Genomic DNA, 26,714 nt, shown 5'->3' on the forward strand with positions numbered 1-26,714 from the left:
AGTCTGTTTTATCTTACATAAAAAAAATATAGAAATGATTTTATTTTGTAAATTTATATAAATTTATTTTTCTTGATACTCATGTCACTATAATTATAATTCTTACAATGAGAAACCTTAAAAATATTTAATGAGAAAATAAAAAATGCGTATAATAATCAAATTAGTTGATTTAAGCGATAAATATACTAACATAATACCCTATGTAGCACGGACACGAAAACAGCGATACGGGGAAACGGAAAAACGGACACGGGAAAACAACATGTTGCGAAAATGGGGATACGCGAACTTAGGGGAAACGTGTAAATAATAAAAGTATTAGGCTATATTTATAAAAATGCTAAATAAACATATATAACATTTTATTTATTTATATATATTTGATACAAATATATTCAAAATATTATTATCAACTATAAATTTGAAATTGATCATTAAATTATGCACATAGTTAGGAAATCAGTAAAAGTATTTGGAAATTTGCTATTTAAACATGTTTCTAACTTTTTAGAAATTACAAAATGGTCATAAGGTGTCCGGCAGGTGTCCTCGAAATTTCCGACATAAAACGACTCCGAAACACGGATACGTTAAGAAGTTGAAGTTTTCGTGCTACATAGATAATACCTAGTCCACACTACAAAATGATTATAAAGCTCTTGAAATCTAACAAAGTTGGACTCCAGTCCAGTTGGCTCAATTCTTAAGTCTTATATATATGAAACGAACGTTGCAAACCACACATCGATAGTTTACGAAACAATCACCTAGTATTCAACTATAAAAAGTTGATCACTTCTACTTTTTAAAAGTATGCTTACTATCAACATGCAATATCTGATTTTGAGTGTCTGAGTATAATCATTGGTAATACGAGCCTAATTGCCCTTGCGGCCCGTTAAATAAAACCCCCACAAGAAGTCCAGGAATATAGGACCGTGCCCGTAACAAGACAGGCCCACACCTATCCCACGTGGAATAGACGGCAGCTGATGTGACCGCATTAACGACTGTGATGGAGGTGGAAAAGCCTGCAGTAATGTAGATAGGAATAAAGCCAACAGAGGACCCAAAGAAGAGCGAGCTCGATAGCGCGCTTTTCTGCTACCTGCAAACTCTTCTCTCATAAGCTAGTCCAGCCCATTGCACTGAAGGAAAGCCCGCCTCCTACAGACAAACAATTCTAGGAAGTCGTGCCACCCCCACGTGGGAACATGGGAAAAGAAGGTGGCCCCACCACCTCACCCATTGGGCATGTATAAATAACAACCTTGAGGTACAAGAAAATGTAACCAATTGGATCACTTTACTTTTCCCACTACATATTTTTCCCTTCATCTGAATTCCGATTAACTTGCTCGTCGGCGTGCTAACGCCGTGAGACCATTCCCCGATACTCTCTTTTTGTAGGTTCATTGGGCTTTTATTTGGAGTGATCTTTGGGCTTCTCAACACCTCTTAAACACTACCTTCTCCCTCTACATACCTTGACCATATAGGCCGCATCAATTGGAAAATTATCTAGCGTGTCATGTGGAGTTTTTAGGTGGTTTGCAAAAGTTTATTTAAAAGCAGAAGTTATTGATTGTGAGCTACGCAGGTTTAAGGGTTTTTTTCTAAAAGTTTGGGGTATTCGCAAATATGCTGGAAAATCAACTTCAATAGAAAAAACAGGTCTAGGGGTGCTTTTAAAAAACTAGCTTAAATCAACTTCCTTTAAGAGAAACAAGAGTAAAAGTTGATTCTGCAAACACCTAAAAACAGATTACGAACAAATAAAACCTGAAAAGTTATTTCTAAAAGCTTATGCAAACATCATCTTAGTATATTAGTCTATTCTGCAAGTAAGATTGTAAGACAAGTATACCTTTTCCATTTGGTCAACTTGAAGCTATTTCTCAAAAAAAAAAAAAAAAAAAAAAACACTTGAAGCTCATCTGCAATAAACTCGCATTATCGTCAATTCTCCAGCTCAACTCCTGAGGTACCCAATTCGAGTCGCATCATATACTATTTTTTAACTCAGAAGTCGTCTCGATTCACCATATTCTTCATTTCTCATTCAACCTTTCTAGTGAAGGATTGAAAATTCTTCCCTAAAAAAAGAAAAAAAAGAAAAATTTAACACCAAAAAAAAAACACAACTAATAATAAAAAAAAATGCAAAATAGGTAAACTACACCTACTTCCCTTAAAGTTTGTTGCAATTACAGCTAAAATCATTATAATTTGGCAAATTATGTCATGGGACCGATATGCACTATATTTGTTTCTCGCGGGGCCGTTAATGCTACTATAGACAAAAATTTATAAATCTTATATAAAATAATAAGGATTTAAGAAATGTTAGGAGAGCCATGTCACCCCCTAGCTCCCCCTAGCTCTATGATGTCTCCACCAGTGCCTGAAACTAATAGTCCGTTAGAACCCTAACGGAATAACTTATTCAATGCACCGTTAGGATTTCTAACAATGTTTCAAGGGATGATTGTAATTATCAATACTACAGGGACCTTCAAGTTATTTTAGCCTACTTCAGGGGTGTATGCATAATTTACCCTAAAATTAAACTTTGAGCTTTCTATAATATTTTTAGAAATACAAGGGATAAACCTTGGGGACCATTTAATTTAATCACTATTTGGTCAAAGGTAAAAAATAGAATTTCAAAAAAGTCATTGGTCAAATGAGTTAAGTATTAGCTAATATGAAACTTATAGGGATATATATATATATATATATATATATATATATATATATATATATATATATATATATATATATATATATATATATATACATAACTTTCTAAATTAGATGGGTTAACTATTTCACCTCACCAAAAGGCGAAATCTAGCGCCCCCAGTTTCCATCTACCGAAGCCCAAACAGATAATTTATATTTTCGGCACAACTTTCTTAATCATTTCCTGAAGAATGTCATTTTTCTCGGATCCTTGCAGATGATTAATCAACATGGACGAGGTAGCTGCATCGGCAAAGAATCCCTTTTCCGACATGTCCTCTAAGAACGGCATTGCCTTGTAAATTTCATTCCTCTTTAGCAAACCTTGGATAATGTGGTTGTACGTCACGGTATCGGGCACACAACCACTTCTCTCCATGATTATAAGCAAACGTTTTGCCTCCTCTACCAACCCTTCTCGACAAAGCGAACCAATAATGATGTTATACGTATAATCATTAGGTTGCAAACCTTTGGAAGGAAGTTCGTTTAAAAGATTTCTCGCGTCGTCAAGTTTCCCATCTTTACACAAACCACTAATGAGGATACCGTAAGTGATTATGTTCGGAGTTACCCCTTTATCCTCCATCGTGCGTAGAAACGAAAATGCTTCAGCAATCTGTCGGTTCCTGCACAAGCTATCCAGCAAAATATTATAAGTAACTAAATTAGGACGCACTTGTCGAGCTTCCATATCGTTAAACAGTTTCCATCCATCGCCAATTCTCCCTTTACTAAGTAATCCATGTATCATAGCGCTATAGGTAACCGTTGTGGGCTCTAAACCTTTAGAAGAAACTTCGAGAAAAAGACGCAAAGCTTCATCGACTTCTCCCTTCTTGCAATACCCGTTGATTAAAGTGCCGTATGTGACAACAGATGGCTTAAGGCCCTTGCCGACTATTGAATCGAATACTCGTCTTGCTTTATTCATTTTCCCTTGCAAACAGTGCCCGCTATCAGTGCGGTGTAAGTGATAATATTCGGACATACGTTATGTTGTTTCATAGTTTTCAAAACATCCTCCGCCTCTTCGATAGATCCTTCCTTGCAAAGTGCGTCGACCAATATACTAAACGTAACAACATCTAAAGGTATCTTGTGATTGACCATTCTTTTTAATAAGTCTTTCACCTCCTTCCATCTACCGAAATCGCACAAGCCGTCGATTACTGTGGTATAAGCTTTGGCATTGGGTTTGTAGATTGTTTCTTCGAATGCCGAGAGCAAATCGTAGGCAGTAAGAACGTGTCCGGCTTTGCAGAACCCGTCTATCACAGTAAGAATCATAACATCGTTAGGCTCACAAAGTTTCAATGTCAAAATTTTCTTGAACATTTTTTCTGCCTCGGCCACTTTATCGACTAGAAAGAGCCCTTTCAAGAGAGTGGTGAATGTCGTAACGTTTGACTCGTAACCGTGTTTAAAGAAGCAGCCGAAGATAGCGAAACCAAGGTCTACCCTATTCAAAAGGCTACAACAATTAATCAAGATGCTCATTGTGTACTCATTTACAGGGGCGCCCCATTGACGCATTTCGTCGAACAGTTGAAGAGCAACAGAGTATTGCTTCATCTTGAAAACAGCTTGCAGTAGTTTGGTGAATTCGAAGACGGGAGGCTGTGGCTGCACTCTTACCATTTTACGGAACAAGAAAACGGCGTCGTCTGCTTCTTTAATACAACTCAAATCAATTCTGGGATTGGGTGAAAAGGGCATATCTTTTTCACCGAAACTATGAAAACTTGAACGGAAGAGAGAAAAGGGATCGGCATAAATACCGTAACCATGATTAGCAGCAATTACTCTACGAATCAGAGCCATTCCAGATTCCTTCATCTTCTTCAGAGCTTGTGTGAAGAAGTGCTACAGAAAAATAAAAGGAAAAATAGAGTTTTTGGCCCTCAAGTTTGCACCAATTTCAAATTTGGCCCCTCATTTTCACAAAAAACATATTTGGTCCCTTATGTTGCAAAAATTCAACACTTTTAGCCCGTTGAAAACTAACGGAATCAAGCTTGTGCCCGTCACTGCCTTAACCAACGAACTAACGGTAAATTGACGGAAATGACAAAAAATGTTAAATTATTGGAACATGAGAGACTAAATGTATTTTTTTGTGAACATGGGGGGCCGAATTTGAAATCAGTTCAAACTTGAGGGGTGAAAACTATAATTTCCTCGAAAAATAACTAATATATTCTCAAGTAATGTTATGTTTTTTGTTCATTCATAAAAAATAGGGTAAATTACACCTACACCTTGAATATGTTAAAATAACTTTCAAGGTTCACGTAGTATTGGTAATTACAGTCATACCCTGAAACAATTATCGGAGCCAATATTTCATATATTGGGGATCGATATCCACTATATTTGTTTCCCCCTGGGCCGTTACATAGACGCAAATTTATTAATATTATAATAAATAGGACAAAATGCACTTTTCCCCCAATAAATTTCTGTTTTTCAAATTTTCCCCCTCAAAATAAAAAAATTGGATATTCCCCCTTCGAAATATTATATTGATTGCACTTTGCCCCATAAGCCAAATTTTGGAAGGCATTGTGCAATAAAAATTTTGGAGACTCAAAATATTTTGCTCCATTTGAGAAAAATCCACACCCATTTTCAGCCATTATGTTTTCCAACTTTGCCCCTCGCCCGCCACATCTTCACTGGGTCTGTGGGTCACGTGCTGGTCATCAGCGATTTTTTTTTTGTCGATTAAGGTAAATAGACTATTAACCATAGTCGATTAAGGAAATTCTTTAATTTTTTTTTTCTATATCAGGTATATTAATCGACTATGATGAAGCATAGTCGATTAAAAATCTGCTACTAAAAATAGCAAATCACAACTGCAAAAAAATGCAAAATTAACTTTATTTTACAAAAATAAAACATATGCAAAAATTATAATTGATTTATACAATTGGAATCAATAAACAAACAATCCAAAAAAAATAAAAAAAAATTGGAGTCGATCAACCTTAATCGACTACCTGAGCATTGTTGCTTAAGAATTTGCTACTAAAAATAACAAATCACAACTGCGAAAAATGCAAAATCAACTATATTTTACAAAAACAAAAAATATACAAACATTATAAATGATTTATACAATTGGAATCAATAAACAAAAAATCCAACAACAAAAAAATTGGAGTCGATCAACCTTAATCGACCAACAGAGCATAGTCGATTAGCTTAATCGACTATTGAGCATGTACATAGTCGATTAAGATTCCAGTATGCGTGAATTTCTCTACACACGCCGTCCTCCGCCCGATCCACCAAAAAATCCTAAATTTGCCTCCCCATCGTCACCACATCGTCGCACTACACACTTTAACCAATCCTTAACAAGAATAAAATAAATAATTTATAACAAAAAACACAAATTAGCATTTCAATGTCCACAAAAAAAAAAAAAAAAAAAAAAGGAACGATTCAAAGGTATTTGTCAACCATTCTTGGTCACTCCATAAACAATTTCTGAGCACATGACAAAACCAACACTAAAAAAGTAATGAAAGTAAGAAAAAGGAAAAAAAACACACAAATACCTTCATCAACAATTCCGTTGATTGTCCTCCGACGACGAGTGCTTCCTCATCTTTCTCAACAACTTATTTCTCTTCTTCTTTCTCCACACGCCGACGGGGTGGAACAAGCTGTTGAGAAAGAAGAGTGTTTCTCCTCCACACGCCGACAACGAGTGCTTTTTCTTTTTTCTTTTTCCATTTTCCGGCGGCGGTGGGGAGAGGATTGCCAGAGAAAATATAGGAAAAGAGAGAGAGAGAGAGAGAGAGAGAGAGAGAGAGAGAGAGAGAGAGAGAGAGAGAGAGAGAGAGAGAGAGAGAGAGAGAGAGAGAGAGAGAGAGAGAGAGAGAGAACCGAGAAGAGAGAAAAGTTGGAAACGAGAACGCGGCATGAAAAATTAAAAATAAGATTAGGGTTTGAAAAAGTATAATAGACAATTAAGGGTAATTTTAGGATTACGAATCACTTGGGTGGAATATTAACTAAGAGCGTTTTTTCTAATTATTTTTTGGATAAGGTGTTTCCTTAACTATATTTCCTATATGGGGAGTTTTCTCTAATTTTCCCAGTAAGAAAATCGTCTTAGACATGCAAGGAAAGGACCTCTTCGCAATAAAATAAAATATATGAGTAAAACTTCATAGTTAGATTAAACTTTTTTCTTATTTAATTTATTAAAGATTCAAATCAAAAAGTTGAGAGCTTCAAAAGAATCTTAAATAATTAAAGTTCGACAACTATGACTATTTGTTTATTCGTAAATTACGGCCGCCCTAGTGAGCTAAGGTTAAATTAGGAAAAAACATCTTTTGTTTGGATAATTACACCACTTCCTCAACTATGAATCTTCTTATACGTCCACTCTTACGTACCAAATTCAACATAATCTTCCACATCACCTGAAATGTTCTCTAGAGTACTCGTTTTGTACAAAAATGCAGTTTTTTATGTACCACAATCTAGTATTTACAAGTCGAGAGACACGTCTTATGATCATCTTGTTTCAAAATGTGGAGCTCATATAGGGTAAAACGGGTATAAACTGGAGAATATTTCACATAATCTAGAAAATTCCACTAAATTTGACACTGCAAGGGGGTGTCAAAAATATTAGTGCAACTTCTTGCACATTAGTTGAACATGAGTAGTCATATTTTTAGTTGGTTTGTTATTTGTTTTATCTACCAAGTCAATTTGTTAGTGGTAAACATGAGAAAATAGTTAGAGAGATTTTAAGAGGTGATTAGCTTTATTCTGTTAAGTAGGATTTACTTAGAGATTTTTTATTATTTAAATACTGTACCTATCTTCATTTTCTATGAATAAGAACCTTACTCTCTCTTCAATAAATCATTTTTCTATTCCATTTGTTTTCTTAAGTTTCCATCATATAGCTTTCTTCTTTTTGTTTTAGGGTGGACATGTAAGAAGATTTATAGTTGAGGAGAGTGATTGTAATTACCCAGACATGAGAGATTTTTTCGTAATTTGACCTTAGCTCACGGGCCGTAAATCCATAGTTTGGTCAGTGTTAACTAACTTCATAATTGGTCATTTACATTTTACACAGTACCAGTACAAGATTTACATATAGCAAACTTCCAAAAGTGCCACTCAGATCCTTCACTACTTTCGGGCACAGCAATTTATTGCCAGGGTCAATTTGGTCCATTCCCAAGCTAACCAGCAAATGAAATAAGGTTGACTGCAAAAGTAGGACAAAAAGTTTAATGATTTTACCAACTTTCTGGACAACAAGAAGCTTGTACTTTGTGAATCGCAGAAATCGAATTTTATCGTTCGAAAAGAGACATTCTATAGTTACACGTTTATACATACTAACTCACTCAAGTTACCAAAAGTATATAATCAAGAGAGAAAGAAGTACCTGCGTAGCCAAATCATTATAGACACTCTCCAGTGTGAACCCTTTTCATCTGAAGTAACCGATACAAAAATGAAGAAAAAGGTCCTACTTAATCCGTTGAATTTGATGTTAGAGATTCCGAATCATCAATTCCTTCGGTTTTCAACCGACTGTCCAAGATATCCAAAACATTGTCCGGTGGACATTTATCAGCTTGATTAGCAGCCTCTACCTGACAAAAGCACTCAGGCCATGAGTTCGTATAAAACGACTCGGGCGAAACCCTCTTGTGGGGTCCACCAAAGTTCGTGTTTTGCATCACACTCCTGACGGATTCTTCGAATCCAGCTGTACGCCCTTTCTCCCGTTCAATAAAGATAGGGGCAAGGGCTTTTCTGTCAGGCTGTAAATTTGTGCGGAAGCCATAGTATAGGCGGTGGCCAAGAAGATTGTTCGCAAAATTGCTCGGCCCATCGTATGTTGGCATGAATATGTCTGAGAGGAGACAAACCATGTAGTCTACAGCGGAGCCCACCAGGCCGTTTGTGCTCTTCGCCAGCTCAGAGGTGGGGTCCACTGTGTTGTGATTCTCGAGGTGAGGGAATAAGGATCGGAAAGGCTTCATAAACCGCTCACCGCCGAATAAGTCGCCTGCCGCGAGGTATATTCTGGTTGAGTTGTCGAAACCGATTGCTCGCAAGATAAGACCAACCTGTTAGATCATTGGAAAATCATTTATTTTTTAATGCAAGCAAAAGATGACGAAGTTAATACCAAATATTGAAGAATTACCTCTTCTGGAGTTAGAGGGCATTTTCCAATTGCCCTTCTTTCATTATAAACAAGCTTCTTTGGTGCAAAATTTTCATCTCGATATTTCTTCAGAACTTTTTGTTCTTCTGGAGTAAAAATGTCAAAGCACCTGGAAAAAAATAAAATCAGACTTCGATAACCTCAATCTCTAAAATGTATTTCAAAAACATTATTTTCCCAGACAATCGTGCAATGTTAAGCAGTGATCTGCGAACACTAATCATTATTGGCATGTAATTATCAAGTCTCTGTGACAACCATCTGTTTCCACTTACTCTATTTGTTCTTCCCCTTTATTTATTTATTTTTCTGGTCCGTTGTCTTTCTTCAAAAGGTTTAAAGATGGTGGGGGCATATGCAAGACATAAGAGTGTGGGGAGGTGGTTCCTAATTATAAATTTCAATAGAAACAAAGTTTCTGGCATGGTAATCTTTATGGAAGTAGGAACTTACCCGGCAAATGCCAGCATATCCATCTCAAAACGAAGATGTATGGCCATGAAGCGACCTTGTGCACGGAGTCTATTCACAATTGAGTTACTCAGCTCCATAATGTGAGGCTTAAATCTTAAGGCATGATAGTTCACTCTACATCTTAGGCGCTGGTACTCAGGGTTGTCAATCTCTTCAGCCAAGCGATGCGAGAAAGGCGTGAGATAAATAGCACCATGCTCTTTCATCTTCTTTAAAGCATCTGTTGTGTACCAACTGATTGGAGCATCTCTCTCGGGTCTCATCTGTGCATATAAAATATTATGTCGAATTTATAATCGTGCAAAATATATATATATATATATATATATATATATATATATATATATTGCAAAACTTTTTATAATAATCACGAGCTTCACCTGAAAAGGTTTTATCTTTTTGGTCTTGCCATTTTTCTGCATATCTGGGATGCTTTCCACTATTCGTACATCGTATTTCAGTGATTTGATAAAATGGTCGACATCATAGACGCCGTGAAAACCACTAAAAAGGAACAAGTATAAGATAGATACTAACATTAAACTATCATGAAATGAAATTGAGTCCGAAAAAGCATCACATTAATTTTCTTATTTGAGATTTCGGAAATGCTGTTTTCAGAAAATATTATTAGGATTAGTTGACAAACTTGACACCCGCTTTCGAGACTACCAGCCTAAGCAGACAGCCATTTTTGCAAAATTTTACTTTATGCTACGAGTAAGGTATGCATTTAACTAACACTGAGTAAAGTATGCCTTTCGTTCACCAACACAGGAGCATAAATATTGAGAATAACTTCAAGCATGCACATTAAGTCAAAAAGGAAGTTATTTAAAAGCTCTGAAATTATCATCATATCTCAAGCTTTCAAACATCATTTACAAGATGTATTCGTAAAACCAACCATTAGGATTTAGGATGGGTGCAGTAATCAGTTTTCACAATCAAGTATTCAAATTAAGATATTAAAATATATTTGTTTCCATAATTCCCTATATTCTACTCTAACGATTTTAGCAGGCATTAAAGATGCAGAAATCTCTTCTAAATTAACTAAGGCCAAACTCTCATGTGAAGCTACACAACATATATTTTAAATTTATACAGGTAAAAGAGTTGTGTTTTTTTTCTGGAAATAGGCACCTGTCGTCATGCCAGAAGGAATTCGCATCCAGTTCAGGCAATACAAGAGTAGCATTCATGATCCGTGCAGCAAGAACAGCATTACAGATCTGGAGTACCACAGAAGTAAACGTGGTCAGATGGTTTACACCAAAACTCGCCACCAGATGGCAGACATAAATTGAGACAAGAAGTGACCTTTTTTATAATATTGAAGCAAGGAGCATGAGATTTTATTTTTATTTTCTTTCATATATTATTAAAGACTATTTCAACTTTCATGGATATGCATAACCAAATATTTGACACTGGATCAAGTAAAGACCAATGAATAATTGGAAGTGGTGGCAAGACCAAGGAACCTCGTGTCTAGATATATTATACACACAATGGTAGCATTCTCGCAATATACACACAATGGGTAGCATTCTCGCAAAATAAGAATAACAATTAGTAGGCCCAAAAAATGTATATTCTTTGAGAGTTCAATCATACCTGAGTTTAAATAAGCTCGTTCCTGGTTCTTTTAAGGTTATATAACAAGGTAACCAACAGATGTAACTAGTACAAGAAGGTTTTACTATGCTATATATTCATATTTGCTAGCAGATGCGGCTGAAGTTTTATTTCGACAAGGAGGAGATAAGTATTTATATAGAAAAAACACAAGGGTTTATTCCGATATAAGGATGTTGACAACGGAAAAAGTTCTATTTGTAATAATGGAACCAATGATGCCAATTATCTCACTGTCGAAAGTGAAAGAGAAGTAAAACTGAACATTACTAGGCTTTCATTATTAAGTTATCTAACTATATCTGGTCACAAGTTATTGACGAACATACATTTACGTATACCTACTTGTAGCAGCTGCATAATTTGGCAGACACATAAAACTTATTAACCCACCAAAAGCAGTATGATAAGACTTAAGGAATGTTAGATTCCTTGAAACAAATACTTCTTACAGATTTGCTGAGGGAAAAAAATATAGAAAGGAGAAATGCTAGCTAATCATTACCAAACTTCTTTAGCACATACCTCCAAACATCATACGGAAATTAAAATGTGGATTAGTAACAAGAAACTCCCCGGTTATCAAATAAATTCAAAGAATTACTTCTTACTTCATGTACATGAATTAGTTAAAGAAAATAACCTTTGATTTCGTGATTTAGTTGAACTAGTATCAAATTCTTGAACAAAATAATTGGACTTATAATAACTCAGAAATTTTTGTTTTCCAACGGTCCATTAAATGCTAAATGATTGAGGTATATGAACTAATCAGAGGATAATCACTAATAAAGCCGAATAGGTATTCCGTACCTAATACAAAGTAGTACTCAGAATTCTAGTAAAATATAATCGGCTAATTAATAAAAATGGGTGTTTCAGTTTCAACTTGAAGTAGAATACAGATTTTTCGAATGAACTCTCCTTTCCAAAGGAATCAAAGACCAACTTGAGGTGTAACTTTTGCCTTGAATTCTAAATCAAATAATGGCACAATGTTTGTGCAGCATCGAGAATAAACAATTATATGGTGCACGCATCAATTAAAAAGATCAAATCACGCTAACTATCTAAACATACAAGTCTAGTGTCAGATAAACAGACCAGCAAAAGAATGTTTATACCATGAGAGATTCTAAATTCGCAAAATAAGATTTCAACATAATGATAGGGCCAGATCGTCATGTAATCACATAAAAGGAACTTTTAAAGGAGAACGAGAACATTTTGTTAAAATGTAATAGCTAGGTTTTGTAGCATACCGCACTTCTTTGCTGATTGAGGCCACCATTACATCGAACTCGTAAATAGCCATTGGTTTCTGTTGGAGGGGCTGCATGTGCATACAGAGACAAATAATCAAAACCAGTACACCCAGAAATCAATCAACAGAAACTCGTGGATCCTAATGAAAACGAGAATCACGAACAAAATTATTTTATACGTAATCATGTTATCAATTATCAAAAACAGCATACAAATACAAAACAAACTTTTTTTAAAATAAAACCTTACGGGGCCAATCAGATCGTGGAGCAGATGATGGTCTCCATCCACCAGAAGCAGCTGTACCCCAAAGTGTATCCACGTCGATCTGCTCACACACGACAACGTATAACAAATAAACAAACTTCGTAACAACTTAAACAAAAACCCAACCACTGAACTTCAACTTAAGATTACACCAGATCTACAATCAAAATGATAAGTAATTACTTCCTACGAATAAAATGCAGCTGGATTACTATTGCTATTACTATTAATGAAAATGGAGTTTTCGTCTAAATTATTTTGCTCCTCTATAACAATGTCACTACATTTACAATTAAAATTGACCAAATTCGCAACAGATAACCAAATAACTATGATAAAATTAATATTCACAAAAAATATGTACCTCCGATCGAGAGAAGGGTTGTTTGGTGGTCTTTATAGTGGACAAAAGCGAAACAGTACAGATCACCAGTACAATTACGGCAATTGATAGCCTGCCAAATATGCCCTTAACTACTGATTGCTTCAATTGGTGCCTATGCCCCAGTCTGCTGAAAAAAGCACGCAAAATGCTATCAGCACTCAGCAGATCCCGACTCCATTGAAATTAAAAAATATATATATATATATATATATATATATATATATATATATATATATATATATGAAGGAATTCACCTTCTCATATTTGAAGATGATTGTTCTGGATCCAAATGTTTGAAACTCAGCAGTTGTGTTCAGTTCAGTGGAGATGGAGTCTGGATTATTTGTGTGCGCGCGCGTGTGTGGGAGAGAGAGAGAGAGAGAGATTTGTGTGATAGATCACTGCGAACCGGGTTTATTTGGCGGGTCAAGTCCTTTTGTTGGTTTGGAGTTCGGACCGTTTGGGTTACTTGATGGGTTAAATAACGGGTCGGGTTAGACTCCGTCGTCTCCAATTGTCCAATGCTCGAAGCTATGATTAATTGATTATCATTTGAATTTGGGTAAATTACAACCAACCCCTGAGGTTTGGTCAAATTACGAATACCCCCTCATGTTTGGGTAATTACAACCACCCCTCTCAACTATAAATCTTTTTGCACGTCCACCCTTGCGATTTCAAATTTAGTGGAATCTTCTAGATTATATGGAATATTCTCAATTTTTGGCCCATGGAATATTAGTGAAAACACATGGATTATTTTTTTTTTACATATAACTATACACACAATTATATACACGTGATGACGTGATATATACTGATCTATACATTTTTATAGTAAAAATATAAATCGGTGAAGGACTGAAGTCCATTAAGTATAACTTATTTGGACGGAAATGCAATCCAAAAAGCAAGGCACCACCCAACCCATTTTGAAGAAGGCCCATGAATCCCTCCCATGCAATCCAGGCTCCCTCATGAACGATCGGGACTAACGGAAGGATCAACGCTCGAAGAGATCGGGGCGCGCATGATGCGCGAGATAAGGGGCGCAAGGGCGCTACTGCAGGCATTAATGGCTACGACATGTACAGAAGGACGCATTAGTTCAATACTGACAGTCATTCCTTATGTTTCTATCGACACATTAAATGTTATGACACCAGCATTTACGGTCCGGATGGCATATAATAAACCATTTTAGGGCGGATCAATAGCATAGAACAAACCGTATTCAATTTGGGATGGGTTCCGGACGGGGATTTCAGTATTTTCAATATTGGGATTCGGGATTCATATTTTAATACTTGAATCACCATGCTAATAAAACAAGAAATCTAATAATTTAGGATCCCGACCGATAAGTCTTCAGATTTCGACACAAGGACCGGAATTTCCAATTTATATATTAAAAATAAATGCTTCGAATTTCAAAATGGTAATATACTTGCTCACATTACAAAATTAAAATAAAATGCCAAAGTAAACATATAACACAATGTATTAAATAAAATATATCATGATAATTAAATTTTTAAAAACCGAATCTCCACAGGCCGACTTTAGCTCAGTTGGTAGAGCGGAAGACTGTAGTATGAATTAGCTGTTATCTTTAGGTCGCTGGTTCGAATCCGGCAAGTCGGAATATTTTGCTTTTTTGGGTCAGTAACTGTCGAATAATTTATCTATAGATAGGCTAATTAAAATATGCTTCCCAGGTCCGACTTTAGCTCAGTTGGTAGAGCGGAAGACTGTAGTTTGCTAGCTGTTATCTTTAGGTCGCTGGTTCGAATCCGGCAAGTCGGAATTTATTTTAATTTTTTAATATATTTTTTATTTATTTAAATGTTCTATTAAACGAGTGTTAGATTAATTATTTAAATATTTTTTATTAGCTTAAAAGAGGAATAATGCTCCAATTAAAAAAGGATTTAAAATAGTAAAAGCGACCACGTCAAAATACACAAATATTTCAATTGCAAAAATTAGTGTAAACCCAAAGAACACATTTTTATTTCATTTATTTGGTTAAAATTCGCCGAGAAAATCGTAGATCCCAATCCATTAATTTCTCTTCTCACACATTTGATGGTGAGTTTTTCCTTTATAATTCGTGTAAATTTATTTTATTTTTATTTGTTTTAATTTTCAATTTCCGGCGGAATTTGTAGGCAAACTCACTGCGATTGTACTTAACCTGCATTCGGAACACTCTGGAGGCGGCCTTGTGCTTGCAGGTCTTCTGTTTGTGTTCATTTTCAGCATTTTTTTTCTTTAGTTATATATGATTAGTTTTATTTTTAGGTGTTTTGATTGTAATATTTGATTCGTCTGCAATGTGTTTGTAGAATTTCCCCTGTCAGGAAGTTGAAAGGCACAATAAACCGGAAGTTGAACTCAAGTATGTACTTACTCGTTTGCATTACTTTGTTCGTTGATTTGATGTTTCCTGTTCTGTAATGCGAGAGGAAGTTTCGTTTTTAGAAATCGGTGCACTAAGATTAGGAATAGTTTGTTGAAATATTGGAATGCAATATGTGAATTGTGGTCAGCTAAGTGAAAGTTGTCTTGGAATAAGTAAATGAAATACGAACAACTGTGCTGGGCTTTAAAGATCGAGTTTGTGCTGGGCTTTAAAGATCGAGTTTTTCTGCTGGGACGAAAACTCTTTTTCTTATTTAGAGATGACACCCCCCCCCCCCCCCCCCCCATTCTTTTCAAATAGATAATTATTTGCGGATGATGATTCAATGAATGGCCACCTATATATAATTTGTAAAATTATTTTGTGTAACGAAATATAATGTTGCTTTGTTGCTATAGAATGGATTCTGAAGCGAGCATGGGATGTCATTTGATTGAGAACGCACTGTCTTATGTTGTACGTGCACGATTGACAAATCTCTAATACACAAATTGAATAATATTAAAAAGTTTTGCAATCGTACCAATTTAGATGTTTGAATGAAAATTACATAATTTGCTTCGGTTTACCGATTAGAGCTGTAACTAGAAGTTTGGTCACAACTTTCTGGTACAGATGTATGAATATTCTGTTACTACCAAGAATACATTCTTGATTAATCGCGTGTCTTTCTAATATCTTATGACTTATGCCGCACAATCTGGGTTTTTATCAGTTGATGGAATAACATTCAAATCTTAGCACTATCTAACGATACAATCGGAGTTCATTATTTTCTTTCTGTCTTTCAGGACCAGTCCGGAGCTTCTTCTGAATCCTGTAAGAATTCTTTTTGCCTAAGTATGCTGTACTGTTTTTTCATGTGTAATCTTTTGTACTAGATGATTTAACTACGTATGTAGAAGATCTACGGGAGGGAAATTTTGAGACCTTCTCACTTATTATATAGATGCCTGTAGGGCAAAATAAACCTTTTGTATCATGATTTAAGATGAGCAAATATATATACACCATAATTTAAATGTAATCCTGTTGTTGTTTGTTAATGTTAAAATTAATCAACACAACAAGTAAACAACACAAGAAATAGATAAACTAATACATAATAAGTTCAAAAATCTAAAACACATAAACGAATGTGCGTACGGAAAAGCTCGTAATCAGTGATGTACCAAATAACCAGGCAATATGATACATCCTATGTTGCAGTTTATTAGCCGTAATTTCCTTATAGACTTTCTTTATTCTGTTGGGCTTTTCTTGATCTGTTTTTCCTGGAATGAGTGTATATCACTCGTGAAGTTTCACCAGCGCAAAAGTAAACCTGGTTAACTAAATATTAATTATAACTTGCTCTTTAGCAAGAGTTCTTTTCAGAAATACATTGAAATTTTGGCCAGCAGGGCTCATCAAATGTATCTACTTTCAAGCCTTTCTGGGTTAAGTGTCATTTTTGTTTCAATGTTCTTTGCACATCAAACTTACTACACACGAATGGAAATCTACCTCTACCAGTCTAAAAGTTATCGAAGAACTGAATTGCTGACTGGCTACAAATCTTGTATGAAATCCGTAGTTTGTGGTCTCATGGGTAGTCACATCTTCTTGCTATTCGTCATTTTAAATTTTGTTTCTGTTGATAGCTGATACCAATGTTCTACTCCATTGGGAAATCAAACTTCGGTTAATATTTTTAAATTACAAATGGGCCCTTTTTATTCTCTGAATTTGCATCAACAGAATAAAGCAAGAGCCAAAATTGTTTTTTTTTTTTTTTTCATCTCTGACGATTGTGTTTTCTTTAGTTTCTTCCATTACACATTTGCCGAATGTAAGTATGTTAACTTTGCACTGTTGTCGATATTGTCAACTCCAACTTGGTGATCATATCTTAGTCAATCACCCATTATTTTGCTGGACTTTATTTATTTACTTGTGCAACTTCCATATCCCAGGTTATGATCTGCAGAAATGAGGCGGAGAAATGCTTGATAGAAACATCTATAAACTCGTTGCGAATAAGCCTTAAGGTAAAAAAAAAATCAGCTTCATGTGTTGAAACATTTGGTATGTTGTCTCCATTAGCTTAATGGAAGTAATTTGTGACTACAGAATATAAATAAGTAAACCAAATCCTCAAAGGTGTACCTACCTGATTTATGTAGACAGATTGGAGAAGAACGAGTTATGACTAGTTATTTTACATTTCTAGTTTATTTTCCAACATAAAAAAAAAGTGCAAGTATAACCATCGGTGCGTTTATCAAGGAATAAGTGTGTTCCTTCTTCATCATTTGTCCAATTGCGAGATATATTTTTCCTACCACATAGTCATGTTTGTCGAGTTTGTCGCCCTCAGAAGCTCATTGGATGATGTCCAAAGTAATATCATATTAACAGTTAATTTCCTGTAATATAAGTAACTTTAGATGTAAGTTAAAATGCCTTCGTACTTGCAAAATCTAATACCCGTATTCTTTTATGCGCTTACATAGATCCCTAATTTTGTCAATCGCGCTTAACCAAATGAATAAGCTCATATTTCTTCATATCAATTGATATGGAATCTCAGTAGATATCTCACATTTGCGAAACATTGAAATCCGTATGGTGCGTTTTCATTATAGGTTAAGCAGGCAGATGAACTTGAGAACATTCTGACGAAGAAGTTCCTTCGATTTTTGTCGATGAGAGCGGAAGCATTTCAAGTATTGAGGAGAAAACCAGTGCAGGTCCGCAATTCTCTTTCGTTGTTAGTTAACAAATAGCTTCGGTATTGCATTTAGAGAAGCTTTTGTACATTACGATGATATATGTGCACCATCTTTTCTTTTCCAATAAAGCTGCATGGAAGCTTTGACGGTGCGAAATTTGAAATTCGTTCAATGTTTGCACACAAATTGATGCGTTTTTCCTTCGTAATCTTGTTTCAAAACTATTTGACTTGATTTCGTCTTGGATCTCCCATCTCTCTAACTGTGAATATGTGATATATTTCTGGTTCGTGTAATAAATATTCATTTTAATTATCTCCCGATTAATATCTTTATTTATTATTATTTTTTATTTTCATATATTTACTGAAGAAATCGTAATGGTGTTTCGTCGACTGGTTTGCTTCCTCAGGGATATGACATTAGTTTTCTCATTACCAATTACCATTGCGAGGAGATGCAGAAGCAGAAGCTGATTGATTTTATTGTTCAGTTCATGGAGGTAAATACGTATGAATTATTTCATGAATTAAAAGTTGAATTTTGGGTCTACGTGATCTTTCGTTGTTTTGATTTACCGAATCTTAGGCTTACGAGAAAACGGGATATGTATATGCAGAAATATGTGGAGAAACTTATTTTTCTTCTTTGAAATGACAGGACATAGATAAAGAGATTAGCGAACTGAAATTATCGATGAACACACGAGGGAGGCTTGTTGCTACAGAGTTCTTGAAGCAGTTCATCTGATATGAAGCTTCCATCTTTTAGAATCCGGCAAATGTGTCGGTCGGGCCCACGAAGAATCGATGCTAAGAGCACATAATTATCAGATAGTGAGCTAGTAGAGCCATCTAATGCTATCTAGATTCTTATGTCACTTGTAAAAATTGAAGAAAAAAAAAATCAAGAATTCGTTCAAACTCGGATTATGTCATCAAATTGAGTTAAATCCTTGCAACAAGTTTACTAAGTAAAGCCATTTTTTTCATTTCATATTATTGTAGAGATTCATAATTTATTGTTGGGGTAAATAGCACTTAACCCCCTGTAGTTTGAGCTTTGTGCACATAACTCCCTTGTACTTTCAATACAAACACACGACTCCACTGTAATTTGAACTTTGTGCATATGATGACCTCATTGTACTTTTAATATAAGCACAAAATTATATTTTTTTTATACTTTTATATAAGTAAAAAAGAAATTATGTTGATGATAAAATAGTCAATTAAAAAAAAGGGTTATTTGTAAGTTGCTCTTTTTTTAGTGGCAAATTATACAAGAGTGAAATTTTAATGACTCAAAAAAAAATAAAAAAAAAAAAGAGGGTGAAAATAATAATTAAAAAAAAGATTAAGGGCAAAAACCACCGTGAAACAAAAACCCTCTCTCACTCACATACACCAACTAAAACATGTCGCCCTTCCGCCACCTACTCCGGCGATCCCCGCCCGGATCTGCCGTGCGCCGCCACTTCTCCACCAGCTCGTTATCCGAATCCTCATCCTCATCGGCGCACCGCAACCAGCACGATTTCCTCTCACCGAGCACATTCATAAACTCATGGCAGCCCTCCCGGAGCCCCAAGGAGGCCGCCGTACAGCTGACCTTCCTCCGCCGAGACTACGCTCGCAAAATGAAGGAAATACGCAAGGATTTCATCACAGAAATGGAGCTCCAGAAAATCGAGAAGATGCGGAAGAACGAGGCTCGAATGGAGGCGCTGAGGATTGCCAACGAGGAGAAGAGAGCGGCGAAAGATGCCAAGAAGAAAGCCGAAGCCATCGAGAGGCAAGCCGCCGAACAAGAGTTCCGGCAAGTTTTGGTATGTGAAAACCCCTTTTCTGCCCTTTTCCGTACAATTTTTGCCAATATTATGTTCTTACTGTGTGTAATTTGGTGTTCACTGTTCTTAAATTGATTCTATAATTGTTTCAACTTATTTCATTATTAAGTATTAACCATTGGCCAAGACGAAATTAAAAAAAAAAAATTAAAAATTGATGTAATGCACAACAATATTACACTAGTTTAAAATCATGTCTTTATATGAAGTAGTGGATATTGTTTATCACCAAGGCTTTAGTGGTTTAGCCTAAGTTGAATTGCAGGGGGATTTGTGAGATGTCGGATGTTCGAATCGTGCGCGTGTGTTGTTAGGCATGGCCAGTAATTTCTTTTTAAATACTAGGTTTTTGAGAAGTGTTTGGGGGGCCAGCCCCCCTGTGACTCTATGGCTCCGTCACTGTTATTAACTAATTCTTAAGAATTGCCGTTGAGAACAAAGAAACAAAACATTCTCATTGGTTAAGAAATTTGGGGGTCTCTGTAGTCTCAACTCTATAATGACTAAATTTAATTCGAGCGCATTCATATGCTTCAGTATTGGGTTTTAGCCTTTTGTCAAATGAATGATGGAGTCTCGTTTAGTTTATGTCCGGTTGAGAACTGAAGAATCCCGAGTGGTAAATTAATATAACTGTTTTGCACCCTAAATAATTTAGTTTCACATTATGTGGCTTAGACTCTCACCTGTGAGTATGAACTACATGAAAGCATATGTTTTATCTACTTTAAAAGCATTTTGACGCCGTTTGTTACTTTTGGTTAGTAAAATACGTTACCATGTTCGATGAGAAACTTCCGCTGATGCATCATTTTAATATACATACATATATATATATATGTGTGTGTGTGTGTGTGGGTGCAGATATTTTGCTACTTTTTCCTAGTTTCTTCTATCGCTTAGTTGCAACCAGCTAAGTAGGCGGAGCTAGGGGATAGCTAATGGTGGTCATCCCATCTATCTTAATTTTTTTATGAAACAAAAAAATTATTCGTTATTTGCTTTTGAATAATTGAATTACGCTAACAGCCCCCTCAAATCTGTTAATCCTATTATAAGCATGTATAGTATAGCGATGTAAAACCTCAGCTTTTCAAAAGAAAAACTAGTGATATTGTTTGTATAATTATATTTTAAGACAAATTTCGTAAAGGTCTTTGTTTTAAAATTTTATTATGAATTTCATTTCTACAATTATAGCTTATTTTAGTCGAAAAAGTACTCGTCGTTGTTATTGTAATTTGAGGTATTCCCACCTTTTATTTTATTTGTAGTAAATTATAAAGTTTAGGTTATCTATGATATAACCACCACTTCATCTCGTTAATGGTTAATAAAATAACGCTTACATCCTATTTGGTTTTGGAGTATGCATCCAAGGTTGGAATCCAGGCAGATGGAACAGTCGTAACTCAGAAGTGTTCGACACAAGCATTTGCTTGTATAACAATATTTTTTATGTTGTAAGTGCAAGGAATAGGTACAGGCTTTTTATTACAGGCCAAGTAACAGCAATAGTTGTATTTGTTCAGTCAAGAGTTTTTCGGAAATTGTCATCCAATTTTAAATATTACAATATCGTCACGCCTTACTTTTTATATAACAAAATAACAGCGAAAAACTTTTGATTTGGGCTGAACTGGATTTGTTCTAATTCGTAATGTTGGGGGTTATTTTGCAGATGAAAGAAAGAGAAGATAAGCTTGAATATTGGAGGATGAGAGAGAAGAACATTCAGAAGAAGAAGAAAGATAAGAATGAGCTTCTGCGCAAACAAAGTTCTTTGTGGGTTGATGTATCTGAACTAGACAAGAAGATTAACGAGGTCTTTCTCGATACCGTTCAACTTTGATTTCAAAAATTCCGACTCCCGATTTTCTTTTTCGTGTCTAAAAATTGTTCTGTTTAACTCTTACTATTTACATTCCTTTGGGGAATTTGTTGGCCTTAGATAGTTGGGGTAGCCGTTTCTTCAGCAAGAACTGCATGTCGTTTTCCTTTTGTTAGAGAATGTTCGTTCCATGTTAAGATTTAGCGAGGAACGATATAAGAATGTAATAAAAGCAAACAACTTGGTAGCTGAGATTCATTTTTAACATACAAAAGAATTGTGTTTGTGTGTCTGTGTGTTAGTATATATGGTTAAATATTCTTAGCACCTTAAAGTAGGGTTTGTCTATGGTCGGATCAATGGCTTTTAAGTTTTAACTCTTGGGCTATTACGGCCACTCTACCTAGCGAGGTGAGGTCAAATTACAACTATGAATCTTCTTACAAATCTACTTTTATGGTGTCAAATTTAACAAAATCTTCTAGGTTTTGTAGAATGTTTTTCGGAATATATAAAAGACAGTTTTACCATCTCCAATTAGGAGAGTTGGTCCTAGCCTCTACTATTAGAGAAGAGGTCTAGGGTTCGAATCCCAACTCTCCCCCATTTTTCCAATTTGTAACAGAATTTTTAAATTCTAAAAAAGATAAAATTTACTCCATAACTGGTTTTATAATGATGCTGAAGTATTACAATATTCATTCAACCAATAGTGTTTCTGCATCACTTGTAACAGTAACTCAACCAATAAAATTTTCAACTGGATCAAAGAATTAATTTAGCCAATTGAAGAGTTTTCAAAGAAAAAGAAATTTGAGCAATGCCCAATTCATGAAATTACTAAAAGTTTCAAAAACCAAAAAACAAAAAATCATAACCATGTGAATAACCAAATGAATTTCCATACAAGTAAACACCAAAAAGAGTGTACACCATAAACATTAGTTCAAACAAAGACACAAATCCATAAAACTAACATCTGCAATTAGAGTTCAAAATGTATAGAATCTCTTGATCAAAATTTCAACATCCAACAAAAAAAAAACATAAACCAACCATAAAGAAGGAATAAAAAATCAAAACCCGATGATTCTTCCTTCTCCATGTATTCCCGAGATTGATCGCACACTTCTCACTTAAGAGGAATGAACCTTGAAGAGTGGGTGGCTCCAATACCAGGTCTACCGTGCTTAACAGGCTTGTACGAGATCGAGAACTCGGCAAGATAGTGGCCAATCATCTCAGGCTTGATTTCAACTGGGTTAAATGTCTTTCCATTGTACACACCGAGAACACTTCCGATCATCTCGGGTACAATGATCATATTCCTCAGGTGGGTCCTCACAATAGCGGGCTTCTCACCTTGAGGAGCCTCACGTTTCTACAAAAACGAGAAATTTATTTTATTCACAATGAAATAGAGATTTCCTAAATAATCATAAAGTTTATTAGATGGTTTGACTAGGTCATATTATAAGTGCACGATATTGTACAATTTCTTGAGAACTAAATCACTGAGGCAGCAACCAGTAGCTATGAATCGGAAGTATTAAATTAAATTTATTTACCATTCTAATGATTTCGGGAATCAAATCCTACGAGTTGCTAAAATATGCTTTTGAAATATGGATTTGATGACATCCAGCTTCAAACAAATTACTACTTTTAAGAGTACAAAATAATCGGTAAATGTAACTTCTGAATCAATAAAACTTACAGCCTTGCGGAGTTTCTTGATCAGAGCCATCGGCTTCCTCTTCAAACCCCTCTGAAACCTGCATATCATGCAAATGAGATAAAATATAACCTCAACAGAACGCCCATTTCGGAGATAAATGTGTGCATCAAAGAGCGAAAAAACATCTCGTATACATCACTAGGCTAATATTAATGTGCCGAACATAATAAATAAACAAGAGAATTCAGGTTCAATAAAACGCGGCATGTCATCCATACACAGACACTTGTTCATTTTATATAAGCAGATTGAACATTTTAACTGAGCAATTAGCACCAAAATCAACCTTTACCATCACAGTAACATAGCATCAATTATATACACTTTCCTAAATAACAGAGATATAATGCAAAAGGCAAGCAAATGTGCATAATTAAAAAGCACAAATCGAAAAAATCTTAAACTAAGAAAAGTACAGTCTTGTATCCAGGGTGGACTTAAGCCCACCCTCAATTGATAATTTATCCCCTAAATTATAACTATATTTCTACCTAGCCCCCCTAAAATACAAATTACACAAAAAAAAAATCCCCAAATTTAATTAATTAGCCCAACAAAAATCCAAATTAAAGCAAAAAAAAGGCTCTAAAAAAATGTTCTTTTTCTTTTGTTCTTTTCCTATTTTCTGATTTTGTCGTCAAAAAAATATTGGGGGCAATTGACCCCCAAAATTTTACACCCGCGGCGTAACAAATTACTAGACTCGCCACTGCTCGTACCCTATCAATAAGTAGCAACCACAGTCTGCTTCATCAGTTGCTAAACACTAAATAACTCAACATCATCAAACCCTAAAAATAGGAATAAAAAATGACACGTGCCAATCAAATCCTCCCAGCAAAGCACGAATTTCAGATCCAAAAATGCAAAACAATAAAAATAGGCAAATTCACTGAACAAAAAAAAATGAAGAACCATTACACAAACAAAAACAAAATAACAAAAAACAAAATAAAAAAGATAGAATTTTTGAACCTTCTTCGTGCACGAGCGTTCAAGAGCTTAACAAGGTCATCGGTGGACATATCCAGAAGAGCATCGAGATCGACACCCCTGAAGCTGAACTTCTTGAACGTCCTCTTCTTCGGCTGCTGCCCCGCCGCCACCTCTGGGTCCACATCCGCCTGCATAATTAAACAGTCAGTACAATTTTACACACAGTGAGCGTGTTTTTTTTTTTTTTTGTGCGAGTGAATTGATAAAAATTAATAGCAGGGTATAACGCTTCATTAACCATGGTTGCCGGAGATTTAGTTTCGATTGAGATCGGAGAAAGGTCGGGTCTTCTTCACTTGTCCGCCGCGGCTAGGGTTTCACGAGCAGAGTGGCAGTGGTGTGAAATGGTGGATTGGGTGAAATTTATATATGAGAGGGGGTTAGGGCTTTTTATGGGCTCAGCCCAATTTAATTGACAGGCCCATACATCATTAAATTGTAAACTTTAAAATAAAATTGGTGTGGTTGGAATTATAATTCAAATTTAGATAGAATAAATGTCAAATTTAATTAGTTTATTCAAAATTTAATATTGAATACTACAAATTCTTTCTATACTAATAAGATATCTTACCTGTAATTATTTATTTTTAATATTTTTTCTCTACTAGTTTCTAACTATAATTTTTAATAATTATCAAAATTAAAATTAACCTCAGGAGAATCCTACAGTATTGCTACTTATGCAATTGTTTATTTTTAATATTTTTTTTTACTAATTTTTTAACTATAATTTTCAACAAGTATTGATCTCCTAATTTTCATCAATATGTTTCAAATCTTAAGAAATAAAGCTAGAAATTTAATACGAATAATACTATATTATTAAATTTTATTATATTAGTGTACTATATTTTCTTATTATGTATTAAATTGAATATTTTATTTTCACTGTTTAAATAATATCCCGTGCATCGCAAGAGGGGGAAAAATACTAGTTAAGAATAGTTAAAAGAAAAGAAAAGGTCATGTCCATTATTATTTTAGGGCAAATTCCACTTTGCCCCATCTATATAATATATAAAGGGATAATACACAATTGAAGTTTTGACATCTTCAATTTTGATCCCAAATCTTTTCATTTCTTTTATTTGTGGACTTCTTTCCTTAATTAGTCTTTATTTCATTTTGTCTTATTTATTATTTAACTTATTTCAAAAAAATGATTTCTTTATTACATTTATGTTAATTATAAAATAAATATTATATTGATATTTAATAAGGAAATTTCGAATTTCCTTTGATTTGGCCAATCATATCTTTTATTTTTTCTTACAAATTTGAATATCAGCATTTATGTTAATTATATAATAAATGGTTATTTCCTTATTTATACATATTTAACTTAATTATGATACTCAATACAAGTATAAAACCACATTTCTCATCCAACACCAAAGCAAAATTGTCCACCCGGTTTTATCTTCATCTTCACCTCACTCCGACGCCAGAAGCAAGAAATGAAAGAAGAAAAAAGATGAAAGAAGAAAAAAGTTGGCTGATGATATTTTGTTAGTGTTGTTTTTTTCGTTTTTATTATTATAATTTTTATACAATTTTATTTCAATGATGCTTTATCATTTTTATTTACTTATTTATTTCTATTGCTTTCAAAAGATATTTTAAATTACCATTCTATTTTATTTCACTTTTTTTAATATATCCATTCAAATATTTATACATTTTTTTAATAAGTTTGAATTATTCTTTTTGTATATTATGTTCTGTTAGTTTTGGTTTTATTTTTATATTTTAAACAACTCCCAATGTTAATGCTATTTTTTTCATATAATTTTATTTCAATAATTTTGTAGCATTTTATTATTGTTTCGCATTATTTTTAATATAAAATTCGATTCACTATTCATTTTTATTTCTATTTTTTAATAATTCTATTCAAAAGTTTGTTCAAATGTTTAACGACTTTGAATCATATTTATATATTTATATAAAAGTGGAAATCCATTCTTTATGTTTTTTTTAATTTTTTTTTCATTTTCTTAATATTTCACGATTTTATGGTATTCATGTATATTTTAAATAGTAGCAATAAGTAGACTAATATACCGTATTTTAAACCAGATTTATTTTCTTGGTGATTTCTTTCCTCGGTTACTGTTTATATCAATGGATTTCACAATTATTTGTTTAAAA

At 34.5% G+C, this 26,714-nt stretch overlaps 4 protein-coding genes, 2 non-coding genes and 1 pseudogene across 7 annotated transcripts; 4 read left to right on the forward strand and 3 right to left on the reverse strand.

The window, feature by feature from the left end:
- Nucleotides 1–2,832: 2,832 nt before the first annotated feature.
- Nucleotides 2,833–4,604, reverse strand: LOC105964654 (uncharacterized; annotated as a pseudogene).
- Nucleotides 4,605–7,814: 3,210 nt separating this feature from the next.
- LOC105964655 (O-fucosyltransferase family protein) lies at nucleotides 7,815–13,540 on the reverse strand. Of its 2 annotated transcripts, none has more exons than XM_088820801.1 (10): nucleotides 13,262–13,540; nucleotides 12,987–13,131; nucleotides 12,605–12,683; nucleotides 12,352–12,422; nucleotides 10,595–10,683; nucleotides 9,829–9,952; nucleotides 9,428–9,711; nucleotides 8,954–9,083; nucleotides 8,183–8,873; nucleotides 7,815–7,999 (listed from the first exon to the last, which is right to left on the reverse strand). In XM_088820801.1, the coding sequence occupies exons 1-9, from the start codon at nucleotides 13,267–13,269 to the stop codon at nucleotides 8,271–8,273; spliced, it is 1,533 nt and encodes a 510-aa protein (XP_088676927.1). In that variant the 5' UTR covers nucleotides 13,270–13,540; the 3' UTR covers nucleotides 7,815–7,999; nucleotides 8,183–8,270. The 2 variants fall into 2 exon arrangements, with proteins under 2 accessions (XP_088676927.1, XP_088676926.1); XM_088820800.1 differs by having other exon boundaries at nucleotides 12,987–13,134; nucleotides 13,262–13,417.
- A 1,023-nt stretch (nucleotides 13,541–14,563) lies between these two features.
- Nucleotides 14,564–14,651, forward strand: TRNAY-GUA (transfer RNA tyrosine (anticodon GUA)). Its single transcript is given in 2 exon segments — nucleotides 14,564–14,600; nucleotides 14,616–14,651. It is a non-coding gene; the product is annotated as a tRNA-Tyr (tRNA).
- Nucleotides 14,652–14,727: 76 nt separating this feature from the next.
- Nucleotides 14,728–14,813, forward strand: TRNAY-GUA (transfer RNA tyrosine (anticodon GUA)). Its single transcript is given in 2 exon segments — nucleotides 14,728–14,764; nucleotides 14,778–14,813. It is a non-coding gene; the product is annotated as a tRNA-Tyr (tRNA).
- A 96-nt stretch (nucleotides 14,814–14,909) lies between these two features.
- ARPC4 (binding protein) lies at nucleotides 14,910–19,220 on the forward strand. The gene is made up of 8 exons (XM_012989159.2): nucleotides 14,910–15,098; nucleotides 15,179–15,244; nucleotides 15,356–15,408; nucleotides 16,224–16,251; nucleotides 17,388–17,462; nucleotides 18,060–18,164; nucleotides 18,559–18,648; nucleotides 18,807–19,220. Exons 1-8 carry the CDS (start codon nucleotides 15,096–15,098, stop codon nucleotides 18,894–18,896), a joined length of 510 nt encoding a protein of 169 aa, XP_012844613.1. The 5' UTR covers nucleotides 14,910–15,095; the 3' UTR covers nucleotides 18,897–19,220.
- Nucleotides 19,221–19,473: 253 nt separating this feature from the next.
- Nucleotides 19,474–22,100, forward strand: LOC105964610 (uncharacterized). Its single transcript, XM_012989118.2, has 2 exons — nucleotides 19,474–19,974; nucleotides 21,677–22,100. Exons 1-2 carry the CDS (start codon nucleotides 19,564–19,566, stop codon nucleotides 21,845–21,847), a joined length of 582 nt encoding a protein of 193 aa, XP_012844572.2. The 5' UTR covers nucleotides 19,474–19,563; the 3' UTR covers nucleotides 21,848–22,100.
- A 638-nt stretch (nucleotides 22,101–22,738) lies between these two features.
- On the reverse strand, nucleotides 22,739–24,940 carry LOC105964658 (small ribosomal subunit protein uS19u). The gene is made up of 4 exons (XM_012989160.2): nucleotides 24,799–24,940; nucleotides 24,540–24,688; nucleotides 23,544–23,601; nucleotides 22,739–23,207 (listed from the first exon to the last, which is right to left on the reverse strand). Exons 1-4 carry the CDS (start codon nucleotides 24,799–24,801, stop codon nucleotides 22,959–22,961), a joined length of 459 nt encoding a protein of 152 aa, XP_012844614.1. The 5' UTR covers nucleotides 24,802–24,940; the 3' UTR covers nucleotides 22,739–22,958.
- Between the last annotated feature and the right edge of the window lie 1,774 nt (nucleotides 24,941–26,714).

The sequence above is a fragment of the Erythranthe guttata genome, chromosome 7, assembly GCF_056151865.1.
Source record: "Erythranthe guttata isolate IM_541 chromosome 7, IM_541, whole genome shotgun sequence".
NCBI lineage: Eukaryota > Viridiplantae > Streptophyta > Magnoliopsida > Lamiales > Phrymaceae > Erythranthe > Erythranthe guttata.